Here is a 17,110-nt window from a genome sequence, read left to right as displayed (position 1 = left end):
AATGCAAGTTCCTTGCCCCTAGTCTTATACTCACCAGCCTCCATTATCTTCTTGTTCTCTGCGCCGCTCCGGTCATCTTCTGCAGGTTATGATCTGCTGCATCGCCCCAGTATTTGCTAGGCAATGTAAGTCTAAGAGAGTCAGAACGAGATCCTCATAGATTTACACTGAGAGCGTGGGACAGTTACCTCTGACTGCCAGCCAGGAGCTGCGATCACAAGATGGCAAAGCGGAGCCATGAAGAGTAGGGGCCTGGCGAGTATATTACTAGGGGCAGGGAATAAAACAAAACAGGCCGTAGTGGAGCCTCACACTGCAGATACAAGCTAGGAAAAATGGTCTGTTTTTCATCCCTATATCTGCAAGTCCATCTCCAGCATACTATTTTTACATCATAATAATACAAAATAATAAATCACAGTTCATTTTTCTACTACACCCGTGCAATAGATTTGTTCAAAAGTGATGGAATACCTAACAAGCCAAAAATATTAGACTTGAGTTACTGCAATTCCCCGCTCACCCCATCACCACAAACACGCTGCTCATCGGGCCGATCACACATCGGATCCTGTGCGGTGTCTTCTACACAGAGAGCGCTCATACAGGGAGTATTACCACAACTCGGGGATGTTTAGGGATCAACTGTGTAAAAATGGGAAGAATATGAAAATAGGCATTTCTTTTATTTGATGAGCAGCCATTCATACATATTTATGTATGGTTAAAGGGTTCATCCATTCCTCCAACAACCCCTTCTCAATTACTATATCTCACCATGTAAAATAAAAGCAGCCTGTACAACCCCCCTCCCCCAATGCTACCCCAGCGACGCTGTTACGCCATGTGAGCCCTGCAGCCAGTCAGCGGGCGCTGCACTCTCACTTCCTTTGGATGAAGATCATATCCGGAAGAAGTCAGAGCTGCTGCTGCTCCTCAACTTCTCCGAATGTCAGTTATGTCCAATGGAAGTGAGGGTCAAGTGGCCGCTGACTGGATGCAGTGAGGGTCAAGTGGCCGCTGACTGGATGCAGTGAGGGTCAAGTGGCCGCTGACTGGATGCAGTGAGGGTCAAGTGGCCGCTGACTGGATGCAGTGAGGGTCAAGTGGCCGCTGACTGGATGCAGTGAGGGTCAAGTGGCCGCTGACTGGATGCAGTGAGGGTCAAGTGGCCGCTGACTGGATGCAGTGAGGGTCAAGTGGCCGCTGACTGGATGCAGTGAGGGTCAAGTGGCCGCTGACTGGATGCAGTGAGGGTCAAGTGGCCGTTGACTGGATGCAGTGAGGGTCAAGTGGCCGTTGATTGGATGCAGTGAGAGTCAAGTGGCCGCTGATTGGATGCAGTGAGAGTCAAGTGGCCGCTGATTGGATGCATCGCTCATGTAACAATGTCACACGAGCCTGGGACCGCCACCGGAGTATAGGCAGTTTTTATTTTACATGGGAAAATATAGCAATTGAGAAGGATTTGTCAGAGTGGTGAACAATCCCTTTAAAATAAAATACAATCGAGAACAATCGCAATTCAGAAATGAAGCGAGGATAACGTTCTCCGTAGTGACCTCCGCCGCCGCCGCACTGTGGACCTCTGATGTTCTTTGGCAAGTCTCCAGCCTCGGGGTTTCAGCGGACGGGTCAGATTATTTTTTCAAGGCAACATAAGTAGTTCACAAACCGAAGCAGCTTGGTCACGTGTGGCCGGCTGAGGACGCTCCTGAATGGCAGACATGTTCTACAAGAAATTTAGTCCTCAGTCTGTAAGGCTTTCAGAGAAGGCTCCCCGAGATTTCTGAGTCTGTTCTAATCGGTTTAGGATAAATTGGCTGGTGTCTATAAATCTCTCCACACAGTTCACAAAACAGCCCTCACATCGGGCATCCAGCTTTGGTCCTGGTTTCTCCATACATTTGTCCTGGAAAAATGGAAAACACAATTATTAATCATGAGTTACACTGCTAGCCCATAACTCAGCGGAAATACTCACTACACAGCATGATATCTGACACAGAGTGTGAAACAAAGCTATATTATAGGGTGGGACCCAGCCATGGCAGGGTCCACTTCATAGTCCTATGCTCCCGATATGCTCTCGCAGGGTTAACAGCATTATTATTGTATCACATTCGTATTATATACACAGATGGAGTAATGCAATGCCCCGCAGATTCAAGGTGGCTCCTTCCCATCTCTCCTCATGCCATTATCAGGATGTATTGTAGGGAGCCATCACAGCGATAGGCCTATCAATGGCTTCTGGGTCTGCCCCGGCTTGTGGTCACAAGTCTGCAGTCACTTTATATGACAATGTACAGTCAAGATTCTCCATGCGATGACATGCTGACTAGTTGGGCGCAGCCTCGCTCAATACAAGTGATTTCAACAACTCCAGACGTATCTAGTCAGCATGTGACAATAGCAAAGTTACACTCACATGACCGACAACGCCCAACGCCGGAGAATCCTGACATTGCACACTGCGAGGATTCACAAATCTGCAGTCAGAGCGACCAAAGCTTTGTACCCCAAGCCTGGAGAACCCCTTAGGCCCATTAGGCTACACCATAGCGAGGGCCAGCATTCTGCCTAAGTCCAATGTTGACACAGAATACATCCAACAGATTAAAGGGATGAAAGCCAGGGTAGGTGATAACTTGCTGATGGGTGGTTGTGTGACCACTGGGACACCGCACTGGTCGATAAGGGAACTTTTATCCACTTTGGAGCAGCAGGTTAGGTGCCGACTACATCTCCATTCTATATGGGGCTGCCGGAAATAGGCGAGCGCAGCGCTCAGCAGCCACATGAATGAGTGGAGCTGAGGGATTACAGGGATCAGTGCGAGTCCCAGCAGACGGCGCCCCACGTATCAATAAGTCATCACTGGAGAGCCCATTTACTGGAATCCTGCCACCAGGAACAACACTTTACCTGCAGACCTGGGGTTGATCTGACACTGGGTCTGCATTGGGGACTGCTCTAAGGGTTCGGTCACAGCCACCTAACACCCTGGAGCCCCGAGGATGCGACCGTGGACACTCGACTGACACCCCAGAGCCCCAAGGACACACCGTGGACACTGGACTGTGACACCACGGAGCCCCAAGGACACGCTGTGGACACTGGACTGTGACACCACGGAGCTCTGATGACGGATCATGGACACTGTACTGTGACACCTCGGAACACGGGCCATGGACACTGGACTGTGACACCCCGAAGCCCTGAGGTCGCGCCGTGGACACTGGACTGTGACACCCCGAAGCCCTGAGGACGCGCCGTGGACACTGGACAGTGACATCCCGGAGCTCTGAGGACGGGCCGTGGACACTGGACTGTGACACCTCGGAGGACGGGCCATGGATACTGGACTGTGACATCCCGAAGCCCTGAGGACGGGCCGTGGACACTGGACTGTGACAACCCAGAACCCTGAGGACGGGCCGTGGACACTGGACTGTGACAACCCAGAACCCTGAGGACGCGCCGTGGACACTGGACTGTGACAACCCAGAACCCTGAGGACGCGCCGTGGACACTGGACTGTGACACCCCAGAACCCTGAGGACGCGCCGTGGACACTGGACTGTGACATCCCGGAGCTCTGAGGACGGGCCATGGACACTGGACTGTGACACCTCGGAGGACGGGCCATGGATACTGGACTGTGACACCCCGAAGCCCTGAGGACGGGCCATGGACACTGGATTGTGACATCCCAGAGCCCTGAGGACGGGCTGTGGACACTGGACTGTGACACCCCAGAGCCCTGAGGACGTGCCGTGGACACTGGACTGTGACATCCTGGAGCTCTGAGGACGGGCCATGGACACTGGACTGTGACACCTCGGAGGACGGGCCGTGGACACTGGACTGTGACATCCCGGAGCCCTGAGGACGGGCCGTGGACACTGGACTGTGACATCCCGGAGCCCTGAGGACGGGCCGTGGACACTGGACTGTGACATCCCGAAGCCCTGAGGACGGGCCGTGGACACTGGACTGTGACATCCCGAAGCCCTGAGGACGGGCCGTGGACACTGGACTGACATCCCGGAGCTCTGAGGACGGGCCGAGGACACTGGACTGACACCCTGGAGCCCTGAGGACGGGCCGTGGACACTGGACTGTGACACCTCGGAGGATGGGCCATGGACACTGGACTGTGACACCTCGGAGGACGGGCTATGGATACTGGACTGTGACACCCCGAAGCCCTGAGGGCAGGCCGTGGACACTGGACTGTGACATCCCAGAGCTCGGACGACGGGCCGTGGACACTGGACTGTGACACGCCGGAGGACGGGCCGTGGACACTGGACTGTGACACCCCAGAACCCTGAGGACGTGACACTGGAGTGTGACACCACGAGGACGATGGGGCCTGACGTGTTTTGTCCTCACTCCTCGTATGGACTTACCTGTCTAATCACTTGTGCTACAGACTGCAGTACTTCACTATAGCGGTATGTGGAGACATTAACGCCCACCTAACAGATGGAGCAACTCCTCACATCCTACAATGGCAGTGACCGATGGTTGCCCCGAGTGACGCCCCGTGGGGATCAGCCATACTAATGCTGCTGTCAGAGATTACAGTGATGGGAATAGGACAGTGTGAACAGGGCCGATCTGCAGCAGCTGCTCATGACAACGCTGTGGTATAAGGAGGCGACATGTGTCATACACCGCACAGCACGAACCCATCCGCCACCAGTGCCCTCCAGGGCGGGAGCTGCCATCACCGCACGCAGCAGCGCTCCTCACACAGCCGGCGGCACTAACATACCCAGCACAGCTCGGTCAGCTGATGCACCAGGCCCTGGAACCGCTGCTTCTGAGTCTCTGCCTCAATAAAACTCTGCAGCTCCGGGTCCGCAGCCGCCATGTTGCAGAGCACACGGTGACCTTCAGTGCGCTCCGGTACCGGAAGTCTATCCCACACTGCGCGCAGCCTGATGTCGCGGCCATCTTGGTGTCCTCTGCTTCGCTACTGCCACCTTGTGGTAGAATCCCATGCACATTTTACAACTAATTCATTATTCCTTTATAGTAGATGTATGAAGCCTATATACAGTGCAGACCACAAGTTTGGACACACCTCATTCAAAGAGTTTTCTTTATTTTCATGACCGTGAAAATTGTAGATACACTCTGAAGGCATCAAAACTATGAATTAACACATGTGGAATTATATAATTAACAAAAAGGTGTGAAACAACTGAAAATATGTCTTATATTCTAGGTTCTTCAAAGTAGCCACCTTTTGCTTTGATTACTGCTTTGCACACTCTTGGCATTCTCTTGATGAGCTTCAAGAGGTAGTCACCGGAAAAGGTTTTCACTTCACAGGTGTGCCCTGTCAGGTTTAATAAGTGGGATTTCTTGTCTTATAAATGGGGTTGGGACCATCAGTTGTGTTGTGCAGAAGTCTGGTGGATACACAGCTGATAGTCTTACTGAATAGACTGTTAGAATTTGTATTATGGCAAGAAAAAATTGGGAAAACTTTGAAAGTGTCCCCAAGTGCATTGGCAAAGACCATCAAGCGTTACAAAGAAACTGGCTCACATGAGGACCGCCCCAGGAAAGGAAGACCAAGAGTCACCTCTGCTGCGGAGGATAAGTTCATCCGAGTCACCAGCCTCAGAAATCGCAGGTTAACAGCAGCTCAGATTAGAGACCAGGTCAATGTCACACAGAGTTCTAGCAGCAGACACAGCTCTACAACTGTTAAGAGGAGACTTTGTGCAGCAGGCCTTCATGCTAAAATAGCTGCTAGGAAACCACTGCTAAGGACAGGCAACAAGCAGAAGAGACTTGTTTGGGCTAGAGAACACAAGGAATGGACACTAGACCAGTGGAAATCTGTGCTTAGGTCTGATGAGTCAAAATTTGAGATCTTTGGTTCCAACCACCATGTCTTTGTGCGACGCAGAAAAGGTGAACGGATGGACTCTACATGCCTGGTTCCCACCGTGAAGTGGGTCACCCTCCCAGGGCTGTGGGGTACTCGGTACCGGCTGGTGTCAACGGAATGTGTCACAGCAGCGGGGACCCGGTCCGTGGCCCTGGGCGCCCAATTAATAGGGGGAGTTTGAATGGTAGAATGTAGTGAATGGAATAGTTTGTGACGCCACCTGTCGTGTTCGGCAAGTGAGATGTTGAGCCGACGCTGCGTGCAGATCCTCTGGAGCTGGTGGTGTGTTGCAGCCAAGATGGTGAAGCTCCCCACAGGTGAAGCTGTAGCCCCAGGGCAGTGTAGATGTGGGGGAAGAGGAGAGGCACAAGCGGTGTAGAAGCTGGTACCCAGATGTAGCGGTGCTGGGTGTGTTGACGCAAGAATAAATGGAGAACACCAGGGCTTGTAGTTCCAAAGCTTTATTCACAGTCTGTAGTACACACAGGTGCCTGCCTCCGTACTGTGTCCTCCGGGTCAGAGGCTCAATCTACCTCCAGGTAAGATGGAATGTTCCCTTCCAACGCTCTGCCAACATGTGCCTTTCTGAATGTCTCTTATAGCGCCTTTAAGTGTGAAGATCTCCTAGTACTGAGTTACACTGGAGTGCCTCCTGACAGATGTTCCCAAGAACTCTACTTGTACGGCAGACAGCTGTAACCTGCTTCAGGGACTCCTCGCTACTAAGTCCCGGCTCACTATCCAAGTTGCTGTTGTGCCCCCAAGTCTCAGATGGGAGTACTGCATTTACAGCCCACTACTCCACCGGTGTCTGCTGCAGGACCATTTGCATCCATACAACCTCAGGGACCGGGCCCTGGCCTTGCGCTTACAACTTCTAGGCAGGGTTCTCTCCTAACCCACGTCCTCTGTTCCCTTTTACTCCTTCGTTCCAAACTAATCTCTCTCTCTTATGGAAGATCAGGTTTCAGTTCAATGTCTTTCTCCTTCTTTCCTTTCCCGTGCCAGCAGACCCAGGTACTGAGGTCTGCTGCAGCACCTCCTTCCTCCATCCCTCTCTCAGGGATCTTCTTTCCTCACTCCTCTCTGAGTGGCTTCCTCTCCCAGACTGACCTGTAATCCTAAACATTCCTGCTCTTTTATGTGTTCTCAACTCCACCCGCCTCCCAGCACGTTTCGTGTTCCAAGCAGGGAGCCACCAAAGGTGCTCTGCTACACTCCAAGCAGGGAGCCACAATGTGGCTTTGCTGAACTACTGTGTTGTGTGGGGTGCGAGTGTTGGAGCGTGGTCAGGAGCCTCCAACCTACCTGGATGGTGGGGCACCACACCTCAGGAGGAGGTGCAGTACCTCTGTGGCGACTGAGCCTCAGGGGCGCCACAGAAGCATGGAGGAGGTGTGATGGTGTGGGGGTGCTTTGCTGGTGACACTGTTGGGGATTTATTCAAAATTGAAGGCATACTGAACCAGCATGGCTACCACAGCATCTTGCAGCGGCCTGCTGTTCCATCCGGTTTGCATTTAGTTGGACCATCATTTCTTTTTCAACAGGACAATGACCCCAAACACACCTCCAGGCTGTGTAAGGGCTATTTGACCAAGAAGGAGAGTGATGGGGTGCTACGCCAGATGACCTGGCCACCACAGTCACCAGACCTGAACCCAATCGAGATGGTTTGGGGTGAGCTGGACCGCAGAGTGAAGGCAAAAGGGCCAACAAGTGCTAAGCATCTCTGGGAACTCCTTCAAGACAGTAGGAAGACCATTTCCGGTGACTACCTCTGGAAGCTCAGCAAGAGAATGCCAAGAGTGTGCAAAGCAGTAATCATAGCAAAAGGTGGCTACTTTGAAGAACCTAGAATATAAGACATATTTTCAGTTGTTTCACACTTTTCTGTTAATTATATAATTACACATGTGTTAATTTATAGTTTTGATGCCTTCAGAGTGAATCTACAATTTTCATAGTCATGAAAATAAAGAAAACTCTTTGAATGAGGTGTGTCCAAACTTTGGTCTGTACATTTCAGTACACACCAAATATATATATATATATATATATATATATATATATATATATACAGTGGGGCAAAAAAGTATTTAGTCAGTCAGCAATAGTGCAAGTTCCACCACTTAAAAAGATGAGAGGCGTCTGTAATTTACATCATAGGTAGACGTCAACTATGGGAGACAAACTGGGAAAAAAAAATCCAGAAAATCACATTGTCTGTTTTTTTTTCATTTTATTTGCATGTTATGGTGGAAAATAAGTATTTGGTCAGAAACAAGCAATCAAGATTTCTGGCTCTCACAGACCTGTAACTTCTTCTTTAAGAGTCTCCTCTTTCCTCCACTCATTACCTGTAGTAATGGCACCTGTTTAAACTTGTTATCAGTATAAAAAGACACCTGTGCACACCCTCAAACAGTCTGACTCCAAACTCCACTATGGTGAAGACCAAAGAGCTGTCAAAGGACACCAGAAACAAAATTGTAGCCCTGCACCAGGCTGGGAAGACTGAATCTGCAATAGCCAACCAGCTTGGAGTGAAGAAATCAACTGTGGGAGCAATAATTAGAAAATGGAAGACATACAAGACCACTGATAATCTCCCTCGATCTGGTGCTCCACGCAAAATCCCACCCCGTGGGGTCAGAATGATCACAAGAATGGTGAGCAAAAATCCCAGAACCACGCGGGGGGACCTAGTGAATGAACTGCAGAGAGCTGGGACCAATGTAACAAGGCCTACCATAAGTAACACACTACGCCACCATGGACTCAGATCCTGCAGTGCCAGACGTGTCCCACTGCTTAAGCCTGTACATGTCCGGGCCCGTCTGAAGTTTGCTAGAGAGCATTTGGATGATCCAGAGGAGTTTTGGGAGAATGTCCTATGGTCTGATGAAACCAAACTGAAACTGTTTGGTAGAAACACAACATGTCGTGTTTGGAGGAAAAAGAATACTGAGTTGCATCCATCAAACACCATACCTACTGTAAAGCATGGTGGTGGAAACATCATGCTTTGGGGCTGTTTCTCTGCAAAGGGGCCAGGACGACTGATCCGGGTACATGAAAGAATGAATGGGGCCATGTATCGTGAGATTTTGAGTGCAAACCTCCTTCCATCAGCAAGGGCATTGAAGATGAAACGTGGCTGGGTCTTTCAACATGACAATGATCCAAAGCACACCGCCAGGGCAACGAAGGAGTGGCTTCGTAAGAAGCATTTCAAGGTCCTGGAGTGGCCTAGCCAGTCTCCAGATCTCAACCCTATAGAAAACCTTTGGAGGGAGTTGAAAGTCCGTGTTGCCAAGCGAAAAGCCAAAAACATCACTGCTCTAGAGGAGATCTGCATGGAGGAATGGGCCAACTTACTAACAACAGTGTGTGGCAACCTTGTGAAGACTTACAGAAAACGATTGACCTCTGTCATTGCCAACAAAGGATATATCACAAAGTATCGAGATGAAATTTTGTTTCTGACCAAATACTTATTTTCCACCATAATATGCAAATAAAATGAAAAAAAACAGACAATGTGATTTTCTGGATTTTTTTTTCTCAGTTTGTCTCCCATAGTTGAGGTCTACCTATGAAGTAAATTACAGACGCCTCTCATCTTTTTAAGTGGTGGAACTTGCACTATTGCTGACTGACTAAATACTTTTTTGCCCCACGGTATATATATATATATATATATACAAGGGTGGGATTCAAATTTTTTTTAGTGACATCACACAGCATTATGTGCCACATATAGCATCACATAGTGGCATCACACAGCATTATGTGCCATATATAGCATCACATAGTGACATCACACAGCATTATGTGCAATTTATAGCATCACATAGTGACATCACACAGCATTATGTGCCATATATAGCATCACATAGTGACATCACACACATTGTGTGCCATATGTAGCATCACATAGTGACATCACACAGCATTATGTGCCATATAAAGCATCACATAGTGACATCACACACCATTATGTGCCATATATAGCATTACATAGTGACATCACACACCATTATGTGCCATATGTAGCATCACATAGTGATATCACACAGCATTATGTGCCATATATAGCATCACATAGTGACATCACACACCATTATGTGCCATATGTAGCATCACATAGTGATATCACACAGCATTATGTGCCATATATAGCATCACATAGTGACATCACACAGCATTATGTGCCATATATAGCATCACATAGTGACATCACACTGCATTATGTGCCATATATAGCATCACATAGTGACATCACACAGCATTATGTGCCATATATAGCATCACATAGTGACATCACACAGCATTATGTGCCATATATAGCATCACATAGTGACATCACATAGCATTATGTGCCATATATAGCATCACATAGTGACATCAGTCAGCATTATGTGCCATTTATAGCATCACATAGTGACATCACACAGCATTGTGTGCCATATATAGCATCACATAGTGACATCTCACAGCATTATGTGCCCTATATAGCATCACATAGCGACATCACACAGCATTATGTGCCATATATAGCATCACATAGTGACATCACACACCATTATGTGCCATATGTAGCATCACATAGTGACATCACACAGCATTATGTGTCATTTCTAGCATTACATAGTGACATCACAGAGCATCATGTGCCATATATATCCTCACATAGTGACATCCCACAACATTATGTGCCATTTATAGCATCACATAGTGACATCACACAGCATTATTTGTCATTTATAGAATCACATAGTGGCATCACACAGCATTATGTGCCATATATAGCATCACATAGTGACATCACACAGCATTATGTGCAATTTATAGCATCACATAGTGACATCACACAGCATTATGTGCCATATATAGCATCACATAGTGACATCACACACATTATGTGCCATATGTAGCATCACATAGTGACATCACACAGCATTATGTGCCATATATCACATCACATAGTGACATCACACAGCGTTATGTGCCATATATAGCATCACATAGCGACACCACACAGCATTATGTGCCATATATAGCATCACAAAGTGACATCACACAGCATTATGTGCGATATAAAGCATCACATAGTGACATCACACACCATTATGTGCCATATATAGCATCACATAGTGACATCACACAACATTATGTGCAATATGTAGCATCATATAGTGACATCACACAGCATTATGTGCCATATAAAGCATCACATAGTGACATCACACACCATTATGTGCCATATATAGCATTACATAGTGACATCACACACCATTATGTGCCATATGTAGCATCACATAGTGATATCACACAGCATTATGTGCCATATATAGCATCACATAGTGACATCACACACCATTATGTGCCATATGTAGCATCACATAGTGATATCACACAGCATTATGTGCCATAAATAGCATCAAATAGTGACATCACACAGCATTATGTGCCATATATAGCATCACATAGAGACATCACACAGCATTATGTGCCATATATAGCATCACATAGTGACATCACACAGCATTATGTGCCATATATAGCATCACATAGTGACATCACACTGCATTATGTGCCATATATAGCATCACATAGTGACATCACACAGCATTATGTGCCATATATAGCATCACATAGTGACATCACACAGCATTATGTGCCATATATAGCATCACATAGTGACATCACATAGCATTATGTGCCATATATAGCATCACATAGTGACATCAGTCAGCATTATGTGCCATTTATAGCATCACATAGTGACATCTCACAGCACTATGTGCCCTATATAGCATCACATAGCGACATCACACAGCATTATGTGCCATATATTGCATCACATAGTGACATCAAACAACATTATGTGCCATTTATAGCATCACATAGCGACATCACACAGCATTGTGTGCCATATATAGCATCACATAGTGACATCACACAGCATTATGTGAAATAAAAAGCATCAAATAGTGACATCACACACCATTATGTGCCATATGTAGCATCATATAGTGACATCACACAGCATTATGTACCATTTACAGCATCACATAGTGACATCACACAGCATTATGTGCCATATATAGCATCACATAGTGACATCACACAGCATTATGTACCATTTACAGCGTCACATAGTGACATCACACAGCATTATGTGCCATATATAGCATCACATAGCGACATCACACAGCATTATGTGCCATATATAGCATCACATAGTGACATCAAACAACATTATGTGCCATTTATAGCATCACATAGTGAAATCACACACCATTATGTGCCATATATAGCATCACATAGTGACATCACACAGCACTATGTGCCATATATAGCACCTCATAGTGACATTACACAGCATTATGTGCCATATATATCATCAAATAGTGATATCACACAGCATTATGTACCATTTACAGCATCACATAGTGACATCACACAGCATTATGTGCCATATATAGCATCAAATAGTGACATCACACAGCATTATGTGCCATATATAGCTTCACATTGTGACATCACACAGCATTATGTGCCATATATAGCATCACATAGTGGCATAACACAGCATTGTTTGCCATATATAGCATCACATAGTGACATCACACAGCATTATGTGCCATATATAGCATCACATAGTGACATAACACAGCATTATGTGCGATATATAGCATCACATAGTGACATAACACAGCATTATGTGCCATATATAGCATCACGTAGTGACATCCCACAGCATTATGTACCATTTATAGCATCACATAGTGACATCACACACCATTATGTGCCATATGTAGCATCACATAGTGACATCACACAGCATTTTGTGTCATTTCTAGCATTACATAGTGACATCACACAGCATCATGTGCCATATATATCCTCACATAGTGACATCCCACAACATTATGTGCCATTTATAGCATCACATAGTGACATCACACAGCATTATTTGTCATTTATAGAATCACATAGTGACATTACACACCATTATATGCCATATATAGCATCACATAGTGACATCATACAGCATTATGTACCATTTATAGCATCACATAGTGACATCACACAGCATTATGTGCCATATACAGCATCACATAGTGACATCACACAGCATTATGTGCCATATATAGCATCACATAGTGACATCACACAACATTATGTGCCATATATAACATCACATAGTGACATCACACAGCATTATGTGTCATTTATAGCATCACATAATGAAATCACACAGCATTATGTGCCTTATAAAGCATCACATAGTGACATCAAACACCATTATGTGCCATATGTAGCATCACATAGTGACATCACACAGCATTATGTGCCATATATAGCATCACATAGTGATATCACATAGCATTATGTGCCATATATAGCATCACATAGTGACATCACACAGCATTATGTGCCTTATAAAGCATCACATAGTGACATCACACACCATTATGTGCCATATGTAGCATCACATAGTGACATCACACAGCATTATGTGCCATATATAGCATCACATAGTGACATCACACAGCATTATGTGCCATATATAGCATCACATAGTGACATCACACAGCATTATGTGCCATATATAGCATCACATAGTGACATCACACAGCATTATATGCCATATATAACATCACATAGTGACATCACACAGCATTATGTGCCATATATAGCATCACATAGTGACATCACACAGCATTATGTGCCATTTATAGCATGACATAGTGAAATCACACAGCATTATGTGCCATATAAAGATCACATAGTGACATCACACAGCATTATATGCCATATATAGCCTCACATAGGAACTTACACTGCATTAGGTGCCATATAAAGCATCACATAGTGACATCACACACCATTATGTGCCATATGTAGCATCACATAGTGACATCACACAGCATTATGTGCTTTATATAGCATCACATAGTAACATCACACAGCATTTTGTGCCATATATAGCATCACATAGTGACATCCCACAGCATTATGTGCCATTTATAGCATCACATAGTGACATCACACACCATTATGTGCCATATATAGCATCACATAGTGACATCCCACAGCATTATGTGCCATTTATAGCATCACATAGTGACATCACACAGCATTATGTGCGATATATAGCATCACATAGTGACATCACACAGTATTATGTGCCATACATAGTATCACCTAGTGACATCACACAGCATTATGTGCCATATATAGCATCACATAGTGACATCACACAGCATTATGTGCCATATAAAGCATCACATAGAGACATCACACACCATTATGTGCCATATATAGCAGGGGTCCCCAACCGCCGGTCCGCGGCCCAGCACCGGGCCGCTGCAGTGCCCTTGCCGGTCCGCGGACACAAGGGGAGCCAGGGGCGGTCAGTGGCGTAGCGGGGGCTGGGGCGGCGTGCAGCAGTTCTTAGCGGCGGCCAGGGAGCGATCCAAGCAGCTCCGCTGCCTGCAAGAGGGAATAGCAGGAGCGGAGCTGCAAGGACCCGTCCAGCTTCCTGCCCACCGCCCGCGCTTCCTGTCTCTGACTGACACAGAGAGGAGAGCTGCTGTGTCAGAGCGAGGAAGCGCGGGCGGCGGGCAGGTGAGAGAAGAGAGGTGGTGTCTGTGTGTGTGTGTGTGACGGCAATGATGGGGAGAAGGGAGTGATGGGGTGAAGGCAATGATGGGGAGAGGGGAGTGATGGGATGAAGGCAATGATGGGGAGACAGCAGTGATGGGGTGAAGGCAATGATGGGGAGAGGGGAGTAATGGGGTGAAGGCAGTGATGGGGAGACAGCAGTGATGGGGTGAAGGCAATGATGGGGAGAGGGGAGTGATGGGGTGAAGGCAATAATGGGGAGACAGCAGTGATGGGGTGAAGGCACTGATGGGGAGATAGCAGTGATGGGGTGAAGGCAATGATGGGGAGAAGGGAGTGATGGGGTGAAGGCAATGATGGGGAGAGGGGAGTGATGGGGTGAAGGCAATGATGGAGAGACGGCAGTGATGGGGTGAAGGCAATGATGGGGTAAAGGCAATGATGGGGAGAGGGGAGTGATGGGGTGAAGGCAATGATGGGGAGAAGGGTGATGGGGTGAAGGCAATGATGGGGAGACAGCAGTGATGGATTGAAGGCAATGATGGGGAGAAGGGGGTGATGGAGCACTCATTCAAAACCTATGGTGAGTTGAGTCACATTATAAATGTTATTTAATTATAAGTATGCACTGCTACACTACAACTGCGTCCATAGCCTCGCCCCCTTATGACCAAAGCCCCGCCCCTGCCACACCTCCATCCCCGCCCTGCCGGGCCATGGAAGAATGGTCTTGCTTGAAACCGGTCCCTGGTGCAAAAAAGGTTGGGGACCACTGATATATAGCATCACATAGTGACATCACACAGCATTATGTGCCATACATAGCATCACAAAGTGACATCACATAGCATTATGTGCCATTTATAGCATCACATAGCGACATCACACAGCATTATGTGCCATATATAACATCACATAGTGACATCACACAGCATTATGTACCATTTATAGCATCACATAGTGACATCACACAGCATTATGTACCATTTATAGCATCACATAGTGACATCACACAGCATTATGTACCATTTATAGCATCACATAGTGACATCACACACCATTATGTGCCATATGTAGCATCACATAGTGATATCACACAGCATTATGTACCATTTATAGCATCACATAGTGACATCACACAGCATTATGTGCCATATATAGTGTCACGGGGTCCTTCTCTGGTATCACACAATCAACAGAGCAAGTGAAGAGTGAACAATTCCAAGACCTTTATTCAGGCAAAAATACGAAAAGGTCCATATTCAGTCCACCACACAAAGGATAAGATAGTCCAGAATAAGAATGCAGTCCAGTATCAGGATAAAATGTCCAGGGAAACGAGATTCCAAAACACTCTAGCACCAGAGGATAATAATGGATCCATCTCTCTGAAATGCAGCCTTTTCACCATCTTGTCTCTACCGGAACTGACTTGTTGTCCAGCTGCTGTTCTTTCCCCCACCCCCTTCCTTGTCCAGGGGTAGTCAAACAAGTTACCTCCCAGAGGAGAACAATAGGCCTTAGGGATTAATGCACTACAGGGGGTCATCAAGAGACAGATACAGTGAGGCTGTAGGCTTACAATGTAATAAGAAAACACTATGTAAATAACTGGAATTGTTAAAAATAGGAATATACAAAAAATGACATCCACATAACATATCACACCATCACAACCTCTCCCCCCATAATAAGTGAGCACGCCATGAGGTCTACACAGACCTCTGGCCTGCTCACTTTAGTCCACATTGCTCAGTTATTTATAATTCCTTGTACAGTGGCAGGGGTAGGTCGGCCTGGGGAGCCTATGGTTCTTCTTGTCGAGACAGTCCATCGGCGTTCTGGTGTTGGCTTCCTCGCTTGTATTGGATGGAGAAGCTGTAGGGTTGTAAGGACAAGCTCCACCGCAGCAATCTTCCATTGTCCCCTGATACGCGATTCAGCCATGTGAGGGGGTTGTGGTCTGTAACAATTGTAAAGTCTCTGCCATACAAGTAGGGCTGCAATTTTTTTAGCGCCCATACGATGGCAAGGCACTCCTTTTCAATAGTGGCATAGGCAACTTCCCGATCCAGTAGTTTCCGACTGGCAAAAGCAACAGGATGTTCTTCTCCGGCGGCGTTCACTTGGCTGAGTACTGCCCCAATCCCAAAGGTGGATGCATCTGTCTGCACGAGGAACCTGCTTTTATAATCCGGGGCAGCCAAGACAGGAGCAGTGACGAGGGTAGTCTTTAACGCTGAAAAGGCATCCTCGCATGCAGGCGTCCATGTCACATTCCTAGGCATGTTCTTGCGGGTCAGGTCGGTTAGGGGCTTGGCCAAGGTGCTGAAGTTAGAAACAAGTTTGCGATAGTAACCAGCAGTTCCTAAAAACGCAAGTACCTGCTTTTTAGTCTGGGGTCTACACCAGATGCTAATGGCTTCCACCTTGGCAGGCTCTGGCCTTAGTGTCCCACCCCTACTCTATGCCCGAGGTACTGCACCTCAGCCATCTCTATTTGGCACTTATCAGGGCGAATGGTCAGTCCTGCAGTAAGGATACAGTCCAGCA

General features: G+C 46.9%; 1 protein-coding gene across 1 annotated transcript; it reads right to left on the bottom strand.

Annotated features, from left to right (window-relative positions):
- Positions 1 to 667: 667 nt before the first annotated feature.
- On the bottom strand, positions 668 to 5,008 carry TIMM8A (translocase of inner mitochondrial membrane 8A). The gene is made up of 2 exons (XM_073573075.1): positions 4,787 to 5,008; positions 668 to 1,912 (listed from the first exon to the last, which is right to left on the bottom strand). The coding sequence occupies exons 1-2, from the start codon at positions 4,883 to 4,885 to the stop codon at positions 1,751 to 1,753; spliced, it is 261 nt and encodes an 86-aa protein (XP_073429176.1). The 5' UTR covers positions 4,886 to 5,008; the 3' UTR covers positions 668 to 1,750.
- Positions 5,009 to 17,110: the final 12,102 nt, after the last annotated feature.

This window comes from Dendrobates tinctorius, unplaced genomic scaffold, assembly GCF_039654945.1.
Source record: "Dendrobates tinctorius isolate UK_male_01 unplaced genomic scaffold, ASM3965494v1 ptg000034l, whole genome shotgun sequence".
NCBI classification, from domain to species: domain Eukaryota; kingdom Metazoa; phylum Chordata; class Amphibia; order Anura; family Dendrobatidae; genus Dendrobates; species Dendrobates tinctorius.
This window is presented reverse-complemented; position numbering and strand designations above follow the sequence as displayed.

Excerpts from the sequence above, each read along its gene's own strand:
- TIMM8A (XM_073573075.1), bottom strand. The coding sequence starts at position 4,885 with ATGGCGGCTGCGGACCCGGAGCTGCAGAGTTTTATTGAGGCAGAGACT. Across the intron at positions 1,913-4,786 it reads AGCTGACCGAGCTGTGCTGG|GACAAATGTATGGAGAAACC; the intron begins GTATGTTAGTGC and ends CCATTTTTCCAG.